At 50.5% G+C, this 14,831-nt stretch overlaps 1 protein-coding gene across 1 annotated transcript; it reads right to left on the bottom strand.

The window, feature by feature from the left end:
* Positions 1-354: 354 nt before the first annotated feature.
* Positions 355-4,360, bottom strand: FOXI1 (forkhead box I1). Its single transcript, XM_041747102.1, has 2 exons — positions 3,729-4,360; positions 355-2,037 (listed from the first exon to the last, which is right to left on the bottom strand). The coding sequence occupies exons 1-2, from the start codon at positions 4,303-4,305 to the stop codon at positions 1,478-1,480; spliced, it is 1,137 nt and encodes a 378-aa protein (XP_041603036.1). The 5' UTR covers positions 4,306-4,360; the 3' UTR covers positions 355-1,477.
* Between the last annotated feature and the right edge of the window lie 10,471 nt (positions 4,361-14,831).

The raw sequence follows: 14,831 nt of genomic DNA, 5'->3' as shown, positions 1-14,831 counted from the left end.
TCTCCTCTGCAAGATGGGACCAACACCACTCCCTTCACAGGATTGTTAGGGGGATTACATAGCACAGCTCTAAGGGTTGCTTGAGCTATAAAGACTGGGACATGACAGTCCCCATTTGGGGTTCAATATAGACAGGTTCCTTCATGCACCTACACCATCCCTGCAAGTGTCCCTCTTTACACTGGGGACCTTTGTCCTGTCTCCACGTCAGTAGGGAGGAAGACAAAAGCTTTGATACCCATTCTTTCTCTGCCTCCCTTCCCAAAAGCCCTTGGCTCCAGGCTGTATTTGGCTCCATGGTTAACTGACCAGCAGCTAAAAGACAGGAAAACTCACAAGGAAGGGACACATATGTGTTTTTTAGACTTTTTAATTAAAAAGAAAATAAGAACACAAAAACACTTCCCAGGATGCGCTGGGATGACACATCACAGGCATGTAAAGTACATATAAAAACAAGAAAAAAGTCTTGGGAGCTGTAGACATGGTGCCCTGTGCAGTGGGCTACAACCCCTCCTTTGAGGCATTGTTTTCTTCCACACTTCTCTCTCCCAGACTATAAAAAAGGAAGTGCTCATTCAGCCTTGTTTCTCTTGGAAGACTCAGCCACTTTCAGCTCACTGGTCCATGACGTGCACACAGGAAGCTGGGCTTTACAAGATTTTGCGGATGGACCGTGCTGGGGTAGGGGTACGCAGTATAGCACTCCTCTCCCAGCCCTGCTCACAGTCTCTGGGACTGGGAAATGTCCCTCTGTGGGGAGAGGTGGGACCCACTATCCTTCAGGGGCCTGGGCCTGGGCTTCCCTCCTTGAGTGTCAGCAAAAGAAATGTCTGCAAGTAAATCGGGAGCTACAGAATAAGGACTTGGACCAGGATAAGATGTGCCTGGGGCTAGGGCTAAATTTTGATGGACAGCCAGAAGGTAGAGGATTGGCGTGCCATAACCAGCTTTCATACTGACCTTTCTTAGCTGCTTGACCAATTGCCCCATCCCCGCCTCTGTTGGCCCAAACTTTGGGGGTCAGATAGACCTAGACTTGATTCATGGCTCTGCCACTTACTAGTTTGTGAGATCCTGGGAAAGTTACCTAACTTCTTAGAGCCTCAGTTTCCTCATCTGTTAAATGAAGAGGTTCATTGGAACCTCACAGCGTGACTGTAAATAGTAAGGATGATTATGTCTCTGAAGAGGACATAATCTAGGACAGCACCTGGAACTGGTGCTGTTGAAGAACTCAACAAATGGCCGCCACGATTACTGCTATCAGGCATCAGTATTTCCACTGCAGAGCTGATGAGTGTGTGTGTGGACGTATGTGAGATAAACAGAAGGTTTATACAATGTCCTAGAAAAAAGATGAGTTCCCCTGAGCTTCCTGTGTATATCTGGGCAAGTCGGAGGATCCCAATGGTACCTGCTTGGGAGGTCTCAAGTGCTTTACTCCTCTGCATGTCCGTCTGGTTCGGGAGCTGAGCTAGACATCAGTGCCCTCCCTGGGGTAGAGGACACTGTTTGTGTTGATGCTGTTGTAGAAATGAGGGCTGAACTGGTTGAGGACAGAGCCCCCGTAGCTGAGAGTGTTGGCGGGCATGGGGTTGGCCCATTCGCCCCCACCCCCATGGCTGCTGAGGTTGGTGAGTGGGGTGTAGGAGCTGAAGTTCAGCAAGTTCTGCCCCGTTTTGTCAGTGGGCTCAGGGCTCAGTCCTGGTGTTGCCACAGGGCGGCTCACTGGGCTCGACCCGCTCACATAGGAGGTCATGGAGGAGAGGAAGCTGTTGAGGCATGGGGTGCCGGGTGGGGGAGGCGAGGACTGCTTCTCCGGGGGGCTGGCGGTCCCTGGGGAGGCACTGTCCAAGATGTCCTGGGCCTCCGTCGTCTTGGGGCTGCCCGCCAGGAGGCTGCTCTCTGTCTTCTCAGAGGCCAGGGATCCCGCGCTGGAGGAAACATCCGATTTCCTCTTCCTCTTCCTGCGGAAATTTCCATTATCGAACATCTTCTCGCAGTTGGGGTCCAAGGTCCAGTAATTCCCTTTGCCTGGTGCAAAAGTGGGAGGAGTAAGAGGAGAGATGGACAAAATGCTTTGCTCCTGTTTCTCTGTGTTGTCATAAACTGAACACCAAGGAAATACACGCAGAAGACAGAGGGCAGGGGGAGAGAAACAGGAATCACACACACCATCCACACCCCACCTGGCACGGACCCTTATTTCAGCCCCCACCTCACGACTGGGCGCTCTGGGGCATAGAGGCATAAGCCATGAAAGTATTCATACTGCAGCCTCTAGAAGAAGTTCGGGTATTGGGGGAATGGAGGCGGAGGGCCTGCTTCCATGGCTGGCGTGAAAGGACACTCAGGAAACACTTCAGGGCTCCCTGAAAATTTGGGGCAAGGAGTCCAAGGATGGACTTGAGTCCTGGCTTTGCTCTGAGCTAGCCTCAGTTTCCTAGTCTGAAACGTGGGCCAGTTGTACTGGTCCTTTCATCCTCAGACTGACCGTGACAAAGGGCTAATGCTAGATATGTAGGTGGGCTTTGTCACCATGAGGTGCCATTCGGAGGTAAGGCCTGAGCTCGGCCTGTGGGTGACGCCAGTCATTGGACTGGACACTTGCCCTTCCCTGGAGGATCCAGTAGCCCTGGCCCTGCTAGCCTCCTAGTGGGCAGAGGTGGGGCTCTGAGCCATACCCTGGCTTCCCATGGGGGAACAAGAATGGACTTTAATTCTGGGAAATGCATTACTGAGCATTTAATATATTACTTTCCGTATGTCCCTGCATTTTATAAAAATCATCGTTAAAAAGGAAGAGTTCACAGTCTTTGGTATTAGAGAGACCTCCGCTCAGACACGGGCTCCGTGGCTATCCCTCCATTCTGTGTCACCGTGGGCGGGCTGCTTCACCTCTGAGTGATACTCCCTTCATCAGGACAATGGGTTTAGTAAGAGCTACCTGCAAGGAGGAGTTAAAGATTATGTAACTACAGCAGGCAGCACAATGTGGCCCTTCGTGCGTGTTTAACAAAGTCAGATCTCTCCCCAGAAGGCTGAGGGTGTACTTGAGCTTTGCCTAGTCCAACTCACCCTGAGGACTTGGTATGAGCTGGGTACTGGGGACTCAGTGTGATCCTAACAATTACTGTAGACGATTGGGCACTTCTTACCACCCAAACCCCTGTGTGCATTCACGTATGACCCCCATCACAGGCCTGCAAAGGAGCCAGTCTTACCATCCCTATTTTTCAGGTGGGGAAACTGAGGCTCAGAAATCTAAAATGCCTGAAGTTGCTGACTGCTCAGTGATTCAGCCAGGATCAAAACCTGAATCTGGTATGGGCAGCCCGGGTGGCTCAGCGGTTTAGCGCTGCCTTCAGCCCAGGGCCTGATCCTGGAGACCCGGGATCGAGTCCCACGTCAGGTTCCTTGCGTGGAGGCTGTTTCTCCCTCTGCCTGTGTCTCTGCCTCTCTCTCTCTCTCTTTCTCTCATGAATAAATAAATAAATAAAATCTTTAAAAAAAACAAAAACAAAAAACAAAACCTGAACCTGCCTCCAGGGCTCTATCTCACAGCCTCCTTCACCGCTGACAACCTTCAGGCCCCTGTCTCGGGGTCCACAGCCACATCAGAGCTTTCAGAATGGGGTGCTGGGAGGGAATGACGTGAGCCTTCCCTGGGGGCGTCAGAGGCTGCTCCCCCGGCGCCCCCCTGCCCGCACCCGCAGCCCCCTTACCCGGGTCGTCCTCATCGCGGGGCACCTTCTTGAAGCAGTCATTGAGAGACAGGTTGTGGCGGATGGAGTTTTGCCAGCCGGCCTTGCTCTTATTGTAGAAGGGGAAGTTGTCGGCCACGTACTGGTAGATCTGGCTGAGGGTGAGGCGCTTGTCGGGCGCCCCGTGGATGGCCATGGCAATGAGAGCCGAGTAGGAATAGGGGGGCCGCACCAGCTTCATCAGCTCCTCCTGCGAGGGGATGGGCAGCCAGCCCAGGTCGCCGCCCCCCAGCCCAGACACGCCGGGCAGCAGCTGCCTCTGCACACCGTAGGCCTGGGGCAGGAAGGGGCTGGCGTTGGTGCCGGGCAGGTAGGGTGGTGGAGTCATGGCAGGCCCGTTGAGCCACAGGTAGGGGTTGGGGGTGGCCCCGTACTCGCCGCCCCCCTCGAGGGAGGGGGGCCGCTGAGGGCTGGGCACGCCCTGGGGGTGGAAGAAGTTCTCATAGTAAAGGCTCATCTCGGGGGGCTCCTGGCCGATGCTGGGGAACTGGGGGCTGCAGCGAGGTGGGGAGGGCGCCGGGAGGTCGAAGGCGCTCATGCTGGGGCTGGGCTCGGCCGGAGCCACCTGCCTGGCACCTGCCCGGGGAGCTGTCCCTGACAGGTGCTCGGCTGGCCGGCCTCCCACTTATAGCCCTGTGGGCCTGGCCTGCGGGCCCCACCCCGGGGCGGCCACCTGCCGCAGGCCCGCCCCTGCTCCCGCAGCCCTGCCAGCCCCGGGAGGGGGCCTCCGGGCCTGGCCCACTGCGCCTGCTCAGACCGGGGCGGAGCTGATGCCCACAGCGCCCAGGGCGCCCCTCTTCCCTCTCCCTCTCTTGCCAGTTCCTTTCCGGTTTCCCCCTTTTCTCCCCTTTCTCCTCACTTGGTACCCCCCTCATTCTCTCTCCCTCCCAGATCTCTCCTTCTCCCCTTTCTGGCCCCTTCTCCCGCTTCTCCCACCCTGGCCCTCCCCTCTGCAGCTCCTTCTCTTGCTTGCCTTCTTGCTGTCACATTCCCTCTTCCGGTTCTTCCTCTGCCTTCCCCTGACTGTTTCTTTTCTAAGCACTGTTCTGGCCACCTCTCCCTCCCTCCCTCCCTTCCTTCCTTCTCTCTCTCCCTCTGAGTTTGTTTCTGTCTCCTCCTACTTTGTCTCCTCATGCTCACCTCCTGTCTGTTTGCTTCTCCCCCACTCCCTTTGTCTCCTGTCTCCACCTCTCATTTCCTCTGTGTCTCATTCCCTCTGCGTCGTCCCTCATTCAACTTCTCAATTCCCTCTCCTTGCCCATCCTGACCCCCTCATTCTCTGCCCTCTCACCCAGGCTGGATGTGCACTTTATCGGAATCCACATCTTTGGGCCGTCTGAAGTGAAGACAGACTTTCTGGAGTTTCCAGGAAAGAACCTGGCTCTGGAGAATCAGAAGAGCAGAGAGGAACCTGGCCTATGGCCAGGCTGCAAAAGGCCAGCCAGTTGGTTATAGGCACCCTCTGTGCGCGCGCGCACACACACACACACACACACACACACACACACACACACACACACTGCAGGCAGGCTGACAAGGGCCATGGACAGGCCGGGGAATTCTCCTGGAGGAGCAGTGGGGCCCATCAAGATAGTGACAGAAGGAAGAGAATGTGAATGGGCTTCAGGGAAAAATGAGAGACAACTTGCACTCTGCAAGTTTCTTTCTGGCCTCCAGGCCTCGATCTGATGAAAGCTCTTTCGTGTTTCAGCTTGTCGGGACCGGGTGCTGAGGCCTGCAGGAGAGCCCTCAATCCTCAACTGGCCATTCCCCTCATACCTTCTCTACCTCCGGCTCTAGAAGCAGGAACGCCAGTTCCCCACTTCTCCGTGCTTATGGCCAGTCCCTCTCCTCTCTGGGCTCTGTTCCTCCTGAAGTTTGGAGATGACTTGCCCCAACCTCCCTTCATCCCAGGCAGGCCCTCAGCATGGGGGACAGGGGGTGGACCCCTTCTCAGAGGGTGGGCAGCTGTCCCTGAGCAGGCTTTAGTACCAGCCTGAGTACTTCTCTCCCTCAGATCAGCAGATTGGAAGAAAGTTGCAGCCAGCTTCTGGCTGCAACCTGCCTGCCTGGCAACCACCTGCCTCCTACCCTCCTGCCTCTACTTCCTTCTCCCCATTCAACTTCCTCTCACTCTCTCTAGACTGCATGGGTCCTTGGGGTGGAAGAAGGAGGTGGCTTACTGTGCCAGCTGGAGGGGCTGCCCCTCAGGGAACCACCCCTGCCGGGCTGTCTGCTCTCCTCTACAGCTGGGTCAGGAGACAGGCTGCAGGAAGCCTGAGTGCCGTGGAACGCATCCCATCTGCAGTGCATCGGTGCCCAGAGGATGAGTTCAGGAAACTGGGTGGGAAGGGTCCTCCCAGGTCCCGAGAAACCACCTGGCCCCACCAGGGAACAGTGAATGAAGTGACTTCAAAAGGGCCAGACTGCCCAGGTGAGGCATGGGGTAGGCACACTCTGTACTTTCTTTCAGAAGAGAAACACAAAAGAGGTCCCATCTTCATTTAAAGTTTCTCTGCCAGGCCTGGCTTGCTGAGAGCAGGGCTGTGACTTTTCAAGAAACAGTTACATTAGAGACACCAGTATAGACCCCAGGCCTGACAAGGAACCTGGTAACTCCACTTCTGATAATTCATCCTACAGAATTAAATGAATTATCTTCAGAGGTATTCGCCACAGTGTTATTCATAGCTACAACAAACTGGAACTAACCCGAATGTCCAACAATAGGGGAGTAGGTAAATAAATTGGGTATCATCCCAATGAAGAAATCTTATGAATCTATAAAAAAAACAGATTGTAGAATATTTAGTGATCTGCAAAGATATTATGTTCTAATAGCATTATTTAATGGAATAGGCTGTAAAATGCCATTTTATGGTAAAAATTTATCTTCATACATGTATTTATAATATAAACACCAAACTGCAAATTATTATTTCTGGATGGAGAATTGGATGTGATTTTTGTTGTTGTTTTTCAGTTTCTGATTTAAATTAGTAAAGTCAAGCACACAGGTGATTTACTTTGGGATTTAAGGTAGAGGCCAGCAAGAGGCAATATAGTGGAGTTATAACAGACATGGGCTCCGAGACCAGGAGGACCTGGGTCTGAATCCCAGCTTAAGCGCTAACTGTGCAAATCTTGACAAGTGATTTGATTTATCTCAGCCTGTTTTCTCTAGTGAAAATGGGAATGATCCCACTTAACCCATGTGGTTGCTGTCACTGAGGTAATCAATGTAACCATTGTAAATCATTTCACATGGTGCATGGAGAAGCACTCAATAAATATTAGTCATTATACACTATGGTCAATATACATTTGATATGTACAATTCATCACCGAGTTCGCTCCCTTGTGGATCAGTTGTTCCCTTTCAGCAGCCTGTGGGCAGGGGCTGTGGGGCAAGCGAGGTCACAAAGGAGGAACCGGGGGAGGGATGCTCAGTGCAGACACCAACTGTACAGCCAGGCCCTGCCATCTGCAGCTGAGGATGAGCTCCCTTCCCATCCCCTCTCCTGAACTAGTGCAGCCAGCTTCCCACCCTCCCGCCCCTACTTCCTTCTCCCCATTCAACTTCTCCAGACCCCATGTGTCCTTGAGGTGGAAGAAGAGGTTGCTTACTGTGCCAGCTGGAGGGGCTGCCTCCCAGGGAATGCCCCTGCCAGGCTGTCTGCTCTCCTCTACAGCTGGGTCAGGAGACAGGCTGCAGAAAGCCTGAGTGTCACATGACACTCGAATCACACGACAAGTTCACAGCCAACCTAGTCAGGAGCTCATCTCCCAAACCCCTCATCTATCCTTTGCCTATTGCTGGGGTCTCCTTCTATAGTGGCATTTTTTTTTTTTTTTTTTTTTTTTTTTTTGAGGAAGCTCACCTGAGTCTCCCTGTTGCACCTGGGCCATGCTTCCTTCCCTTAGAGACCAGAGAAAGCCTGGCTTGTCTCAGTAGGCCTGGCCCACGTGCAGCCTATGAATCCTGTGGCTGCAGATCACAGCCTCTCATGCCCTTCCACACCTGGTCACAGGGTTAGGCCTGCCATTTGGGGTGATGACTGGGAAAGAGGGAAGGCCTGCCACTCCTCTGGTGTCGGGTATGTGCCCAGTGGTCAGCTGTATCCATTGCCGGGTCCAGAAGCCCAAGGCAGCTCAAGGCCTACAGAAAAGGTGAAAGTGGACAGGCCCTCTCTAGACCATGGCTGGCCAGGGCCTCCAACACTGGCCTGGACTTTCAGGGAGTAGAGGAGTGCATGAGGAAACAGCTGTCATCTGGGTTTCCTTTCCTGCTCACGAGAGCTGCGTCTCAGATTACGTAGAGGCTTGCCTGGGGGCCAGCCTCTCTGTGGCTAGTATGGGCTTTTAGGAAGTCTGGTCCATGCATCTGCCAGACTGACTCTGATCTTGGTGCTCTCTTCTCTGCGTTTGGGCTTCTGGGTGAGCTTGAGGCTGGAGAAACAGATAAATACCGCCCTCTGGTGGCCATCGATTTAAAAGCAGGGAGCTGAGGGCAGGGATTCTGTGACCTTTTGGAGCAGAGGCCAAGGATTTCCAAGCCCCTCTAAGCGGGCAAGTTACCAAAATGAACAGCAACTTTAAGAAGGAATTGAGAAAAAAACAAACAAACCAACCGACTTTCATTCCACTGTGATGGAAATAGTGGGAACTGGATCGTCAACGGGGCAAAATGTCTTAGAAGTCAGCCAAACAGCAGCTGGATGAGACAGAATTAGAATCCAACACCTCCGGTCATGTTTTCTGAGTGCCTTGCCGTTGCTTAATCTCCGAGCCTCTGCTCGCTCCTCTGGAGAATGGGGATAACCAGGTTTACCTCCCTCAGAGTGCTGTTGCAAGCACTGAAGGAGACAGTACAGGAAAGCCCTCTGAAATGGTGCTTGGCAGTAATGTCTTCCCTTATTCAGCATATACCAATTGACTATCTCCAGAGTAGCATTTCAGGGGTGTGCGGGACACTGTCACAGCCACACAGTGCGGAGGTGCACATTCCTGATTTGCCATCTTTGTGCAGTGCATATAGTTTGATGTGCTTAATTTTTAATTGGCTCTCCAAGGTTTTTTTCCTTAATGAATTTATTTTAAAGATAAATTCCATAATGACTTCTGGAAATGGATCATCAGTAATCAGTATAACTTTGCCAAAATTACGAGGAGAAAAATTAGCCTTTATCTAAAGTTGACACTGTGCTGAGTACAGCCTGATTTCTTACCTGCGTTCTCATTCAGTCCCCACGGTAATCATCCCCATTTTACAGACGAGCAAACTTGAGGCAGCACAGGCCTGAATCTGCTTGCTCTTTGTAAGAAGGTGAGACAAGCAAGTGTTAGGAGAGGGATGAAACGCTGGCCAAGGACTTTCTCCTTGGAGAAGGCAAAGGGATCAGAAGAGAATTGAAAAGGGATTTCCCTCACCATGAGTGTGGTAGGCAGAATAATGACCTCCGCATTATAAGATGTTACCCCAGATTCCCAGAATCTGGGAACTTTTTATCTTCCAAGGTAAAGGGGACTTTGCAGAAGTGATTAGGTTCAAGACCACAGGGAGTGATAAGCCTGCATTACCCAGGTGGGCCCAATGTCATCAGAGCTGTCCTTGCAAGAGGGAGGCGGAGGGAGATATGATAACAGAAGAGGAGATGTGACAAGGAAGCAGAGATTGGAGCAATGTGGCCATAAGCCAAGGAATGCTAAATGCCTTGCTGCTTTTAGAGGTTGGAAGAGGCAAGAAAACACACTGTCCCCTGGCATCTCTGGAAGCAACCAGCCCTACTGTCACCATGATTTTCACCCCCATAAGACTCGTTACGGATTTCTGACTTCAGGAACAGTAAGAGAATAAATTTCTATTGTTTTAAGCCATTAGATTTGTGATAACTTGTTGCACCAACAACAGGAAACCAATACAGTTGGATTCCACGTTATGTGAAGCTGTGACCCTGTCCACCGAAGATCCTTTCCCATGCCACCAGTGGCCTTTGTCCTATACCTAAGGAAACACAGTCTGCTCTACAAGGAGATTCCCCTTCCTCCTCTCCTTTCCTTCTTCCCTCCCCTCCTCCATCTCTGGGTGAAGAACACAGTTTGGGTGCAGTGGCTTTATGGGTTTGGTTACTTATTCATTTCATTCTGGGACTTTTGTGGGTTGTGGGGGCCCTTCTGGGCCTCAGTTTCCTCATAAGCAAGTGGGAGGCAAAGCTGTGTGGTTTTCAAGGCCCTGCCCAGCAGGTCCCTCTTATGGAGCTTATTAAAAGGCATCCTCCTGAGCCCAGGCCCCAGAGATTCTGATCTGTGAGGCACAGGTGGGGCCTGGCCAACCCGGCTCCGATGTGCACCCAGCTTAGAGAGCAAGTGATCTCAGGATCCAGCCCATGTGCCCACAGTCATTCCTTTGGAAGCTGCCACTCATTGCCTGTTCCTTGGAGCCCAAAGCATCAAGTCCTTGTTCTAGCACTTCCAAGCTCTGTGATCCAGGACAAGTGCCTGTGCCTCTCTGGGCCTGATTCCTTACCTATAAATTGGGACTAATAATAATCTATATACTTCAGAGAGTGTGAAATTTCAAAAATTATTAAGTGCAAATCGCTAAGAACAGTGCCTGGCACATAGCAGGTGCTCGTGCATGTTGCCTCTCAAATTACTGGTTCCTCAACATGACATTCAAGACCTAGCACACACCGGGCCTCAGGCACACTCTCCTATGCCATTCCTTGGGTTGTGGCAACATAAGCTGATGATCCCTCAGGTCCATGCCTGTCCACTTTGTCTGGAATGTCCTTCTTCTCCACCTGGAGAATGCTGACTTTCCTTCCAATGCCAGCTTAGCACCAGCTCCCCAGGGAAGCTTTCCTTATGGCATCCAGGCCACTGTTTCCTCCTCCTGCTGTCCCTCCATACCTGGAACTATGTCAGCCTTTGCTACAATGACCAGTTTATTGCCTGACTTCACTACGGGAACTGCAATCTCTTGAGAGCAAGAATTGTATTTTTTTTTCAGGGCTTTCGATGATGTTCAGCACACGTTAGGCTCTATACACATTTGTGAGGGAGGGAGAACAGGCTATGGGATGTCTCTTTGATTTGTTCTGTGATAATTGGGGCCATTGAGTGACTATCCCAGGGGACCCCATAAATCAGAAATGAGTTGAGGCCTCTAAAATGCCTGGTCCAGTGACCACCCAGTCTCATCTCTGTATACCAAGGTATCAGTCACTGTGCTTACCCAGGGTTCAGCTGGGTGGGTTTTCAGGTGACCTACCTTGAAGGCCATTTCTAAGATCAAGGGAAACCACACTTCTTCATTCATAAATGTGGTCACTTAACATTGAAAAGCCAGGCAACTGCTTTTCTGAGAACCTAATACTTTCTTAAAAGTTCACTGGTTTAAATGATCAGTCATTTACATTAGATTTCTTATAACATTCAACACCAAATATATTATTTAATTTTCAACTCTTTAATATCTATGTAAATTTTGGGGGTCTGTCATAGAGACAGACTTTTTTATACAATCTACTTTGCTTCCCCTCAATTTCATTGATAAATTACTGGATCAAACTCTCCTAAGAATTTTCTCACTGGAGTCCTTGAGAGTTGAGTCTAAGAAAAACAATATGGTTAATTGTGCTTATTACTATAAGAGTTTGGGTTGTTAGACCTTATTATTATAAGTATTCTTTATTATAAGACTCTCAGTAAATAGAACACATTTTTTTAATTGATCACTGGTGAGGTCTTCCAGCACGGCACCTGCTCCATAGGCTTGGTAAGAATCAATTCTTGCCTTTTCTGTACCTGTCCTGATTCCCGGGGTTGGGGGGGGGGCAGGAGAAACCCATGCTAAACTTCCTGTCCCATCACCTCAAAGGGGACAGTTTCCTTTACTACCTGTGCCTCTATTCTTCACTTGACCTACTATTTTGCTTCTTGAACCTACTTCTGGCAAGAATCCTATGAAGAGAACATTTGGCTTTGGAGCCAGCCCCTCTCCCTTCAAGTACCCCTCATTACCCTACTCCTGGGCCTCAGCCTCCCAGAGGTCTTACTCTTAGCAGTATTTAAACTTCTCCATGGACCACTCATCGGGAGTCCAATGGTGTGTGTCCCATCTAGGGACACTTGTACCTTGGAAATCAAATGAATGGTGCTTATACTGAATATCCCTAATGAGGGAGGACTGGGCAGGAGGCATAGTATTATTTAGCGTCTGGTATCAGGACAATTTATGAGTGCAAGGGTGGGGAGATATCTGTGCGCTATTCCTGGATCATCTTTCCTTTGAGAAAGGGAAAGTGAATTATTCTGGACCAGTGGCCTTGGCAGTATACCACTTTGCATTGGTCAAGAAATTCTGTTCAAGAATGTTTCAATTCCTATCATTAGTAAACATCATCTCTTAAGCAAAGTCAAACATGTAAGCCAATGGCAACTTGGAGCCCCTCTCTAATGGGTATGTCTTGGGAGTGAATCAATCACTGATCACTGAACCGTCATTTCTGGGCTTCAAGAGTGAGGTTAGTGATCATCATGGCTGCTGCTGTATCTCTAGTATCTAATATGGCCCAGACAATAGTAGGTGCTCCCTTGCTGACTATCAGTGTTGGAGTAGTTGTGTCTGGGGGCGTAGAGCTGTGGAGCAGAAGTGAGAGGGTGGAGTACATTGTGGAAGACAAGGACCGCTGAGTGGGCCTTCTGTGTTCTTCCTGTTTGCTTAGTGCCTGAGACACTGCAGATCTCTTTGCAGGTCCCTAGAAGTTGCCTTGGCTGGGATGCTGTGCAGGACTAGAGCTGAGGTCCCTGTGTCACCAATAATACAATGCCACCAGCCATCTGCACCCTTCAGGAGAATCCCCCACACTGAGCAGGCACTTCCTTGGGATGGGGATGTGAGACCAGGGAGGGCAGGTGAGTAGTGCCATTTTTAGCTGTCTACAATAACCACCAAAGGTCTCTCTTGCCTTTTGAAAGAACCTCTTGTTGAGTGCTCAGTTTGGTGAATCTGCAGGGCTGACTCAGAGAACTGACAAACACCACTGCTGCATGGCCTTAGTTTCTTCAGCTGGCTTAATGGCTATCTGGCATTGTCCCTTGTCACAGGTCAGGAAACGAAGGCTTAGGGAGGTCAAGCGCCTTTCCCAAGGCCATAGTGTCTGGTTACATTTCTCTAGGAACCATGGATTCTGCTGGAATGTATTCCTTCATTAATAACCTTGGAAATTTCAGGGTGTCTGGGTGGTTCAGTTGGTTAAGCGTCTGCCTTTGGCTCAGGTCATGATGCTGGAGTCCTGGGACCAAGCCCCACATCGGGCTCCCCGCTCAGCAGGGAGCCTGCTTCTCCCTCTACCGCTTGTCCTGCTTGTGCTCTCTCTCTCTCTCTCTCAAATAAATAAATAAACAGAATCCTTAAAAAAGAAAAATAAGTTTGGGAATTTCTGGGGGACTTCTCAGAGGAAGGGCATAGAGACCAGATGCTGTCTAAGCCAGTTTGCATGTGGAGGTTGTGTCCCTCTGCACACGAGTTCTTCAGATTGAAATTCTTCTTCACTCTGCAAAACAAACCAGAAACAGCCAAGCAGCTACCCTGGTGGTGGGCCAGTCCACCTGGCTCCCTAGTCCACAGCCAATGTTTTGAACACGGGGTTCAGTGAAAGGGGTGAGAAAGTGGTGAGGTCTTGTCTGGCTGGTCTGATCCCTTGTGTTCCACTGGGAGTGGGCTAAATCTATTCCATGCAGGTCTGTGTCGTCCACCCCCCGGGGCCAGTGAGATGTCTGGGCAAGAAAACTGGACCATAGCCTACTGACATCATGCAACCAGGCTGGCCAGCCACAGGCCCCTACGTTTCTGGCTGATCTGGTTTAAGTAAAATGACACATGATGCAATGTGGTGGGACATCTGACTTCCCAGGTGCTAGCCAAGGTGCTAGAGAAAGTAGGCTGGAAGGGTGAAGAATTAGTTAATTTTCACTTTGACCAGAGAGAAACAGGAGGTGGAACCTTCACCATGTAGCCTGACCAGGGCTGTGAGAGAGGATGAGGAGGCATATCTGTGAACAACCAGCTGTCTCTGCAGCTTGTCATGAAGCAGTGGTCAGCACAGCGATGCCTTATCTTAAATTGCTCCCATCTTTCCCTGCCTCACTCCTCTTTTCCCTCCCGTCTGCTGCCTGGACATGCCCTCCCAAATAAGTGTCAGCTTCCAATCCTTGGGTTGTATTTTCTTGATTATTGCTTCTCAAACTCTTATGTGCATTTGAATTACAAGGGGCTCTTGTCCAAATGTAGGATCAGTTCTATGGGTCTGGGTGGAGCCTGAGAGTCTGCATTTCTAACCAGCTCCCAGGTGATGCTATGAAGCTGTTCTGCAGATCACTCAAAATAGTGAGATTCTAGGGGACTCTTGCTATCATAATTGCAGCCATCCAGGACTGGATTTAGGAAACAAACTATCCAGATGGGATTTTGGAACTACATTGGTCCTGTGCCTGAAGGCAACAGGGACCTCATGGTAGGTAGAGTGGTAATGGCTCCTAGCATGGGTGATGTCATAAGGGATTATGACATCATAATTACTCCACTCACAAAATGAGGTGCAGGCAGAGCCATGGCATTTGAGGATCAAGCAGCTGAAGTGCTTAACTAGTGCCAGGGTAATGATAATTACAAAAACTGCAGAGTAGGGTGGCTGCTTCCGTGGCACTCGAGTTGTTCCCAAAGTAGGGTGTGGTGGGTTGGGGCAGCTGCAGGCATGTTCTCAAAATCAAAGTGCCTCCATACTAGTGGAGGCACTTTCCTATTATAGCAAATTGTCACAACTTACTGGTTTAAAGCAACACACATTTATTTAGTTCTGTGAAACTGAAGCCTGGTAAGGGTCTCGCTGAGCTAAAATCAAGGTGTTGGCAGAGTTGTGTTCCTTCTGGAGGCTTAAGAGGAGCATCTGTTTCCTTGTCTTTTCCAATTTCTAGAGGTTTCTGGCATTCTTTAGCTCAGGGCCCCTTCATCCACCTCCAAAGCCAGCTACGGACAATGACTTCATCTTATGCCCCAAC

This window comes from Vulpes lagopus, chromosome 3, assembly GCF_018345385.1.
Source record: "Vulpes lagopus strain Blue_001 chromosome 3, ASM1834538v1, whole genome shotgun sequence".
Lineage (NCBI taxonomy): Eukaryota > Metazoa > Chordata > Mammalia > Carnivora > Canidae > Vulpes > Vulpes lagopus.
This window is presented reverse-complemented; position numbering and strand designations above follow the sequence as displayed.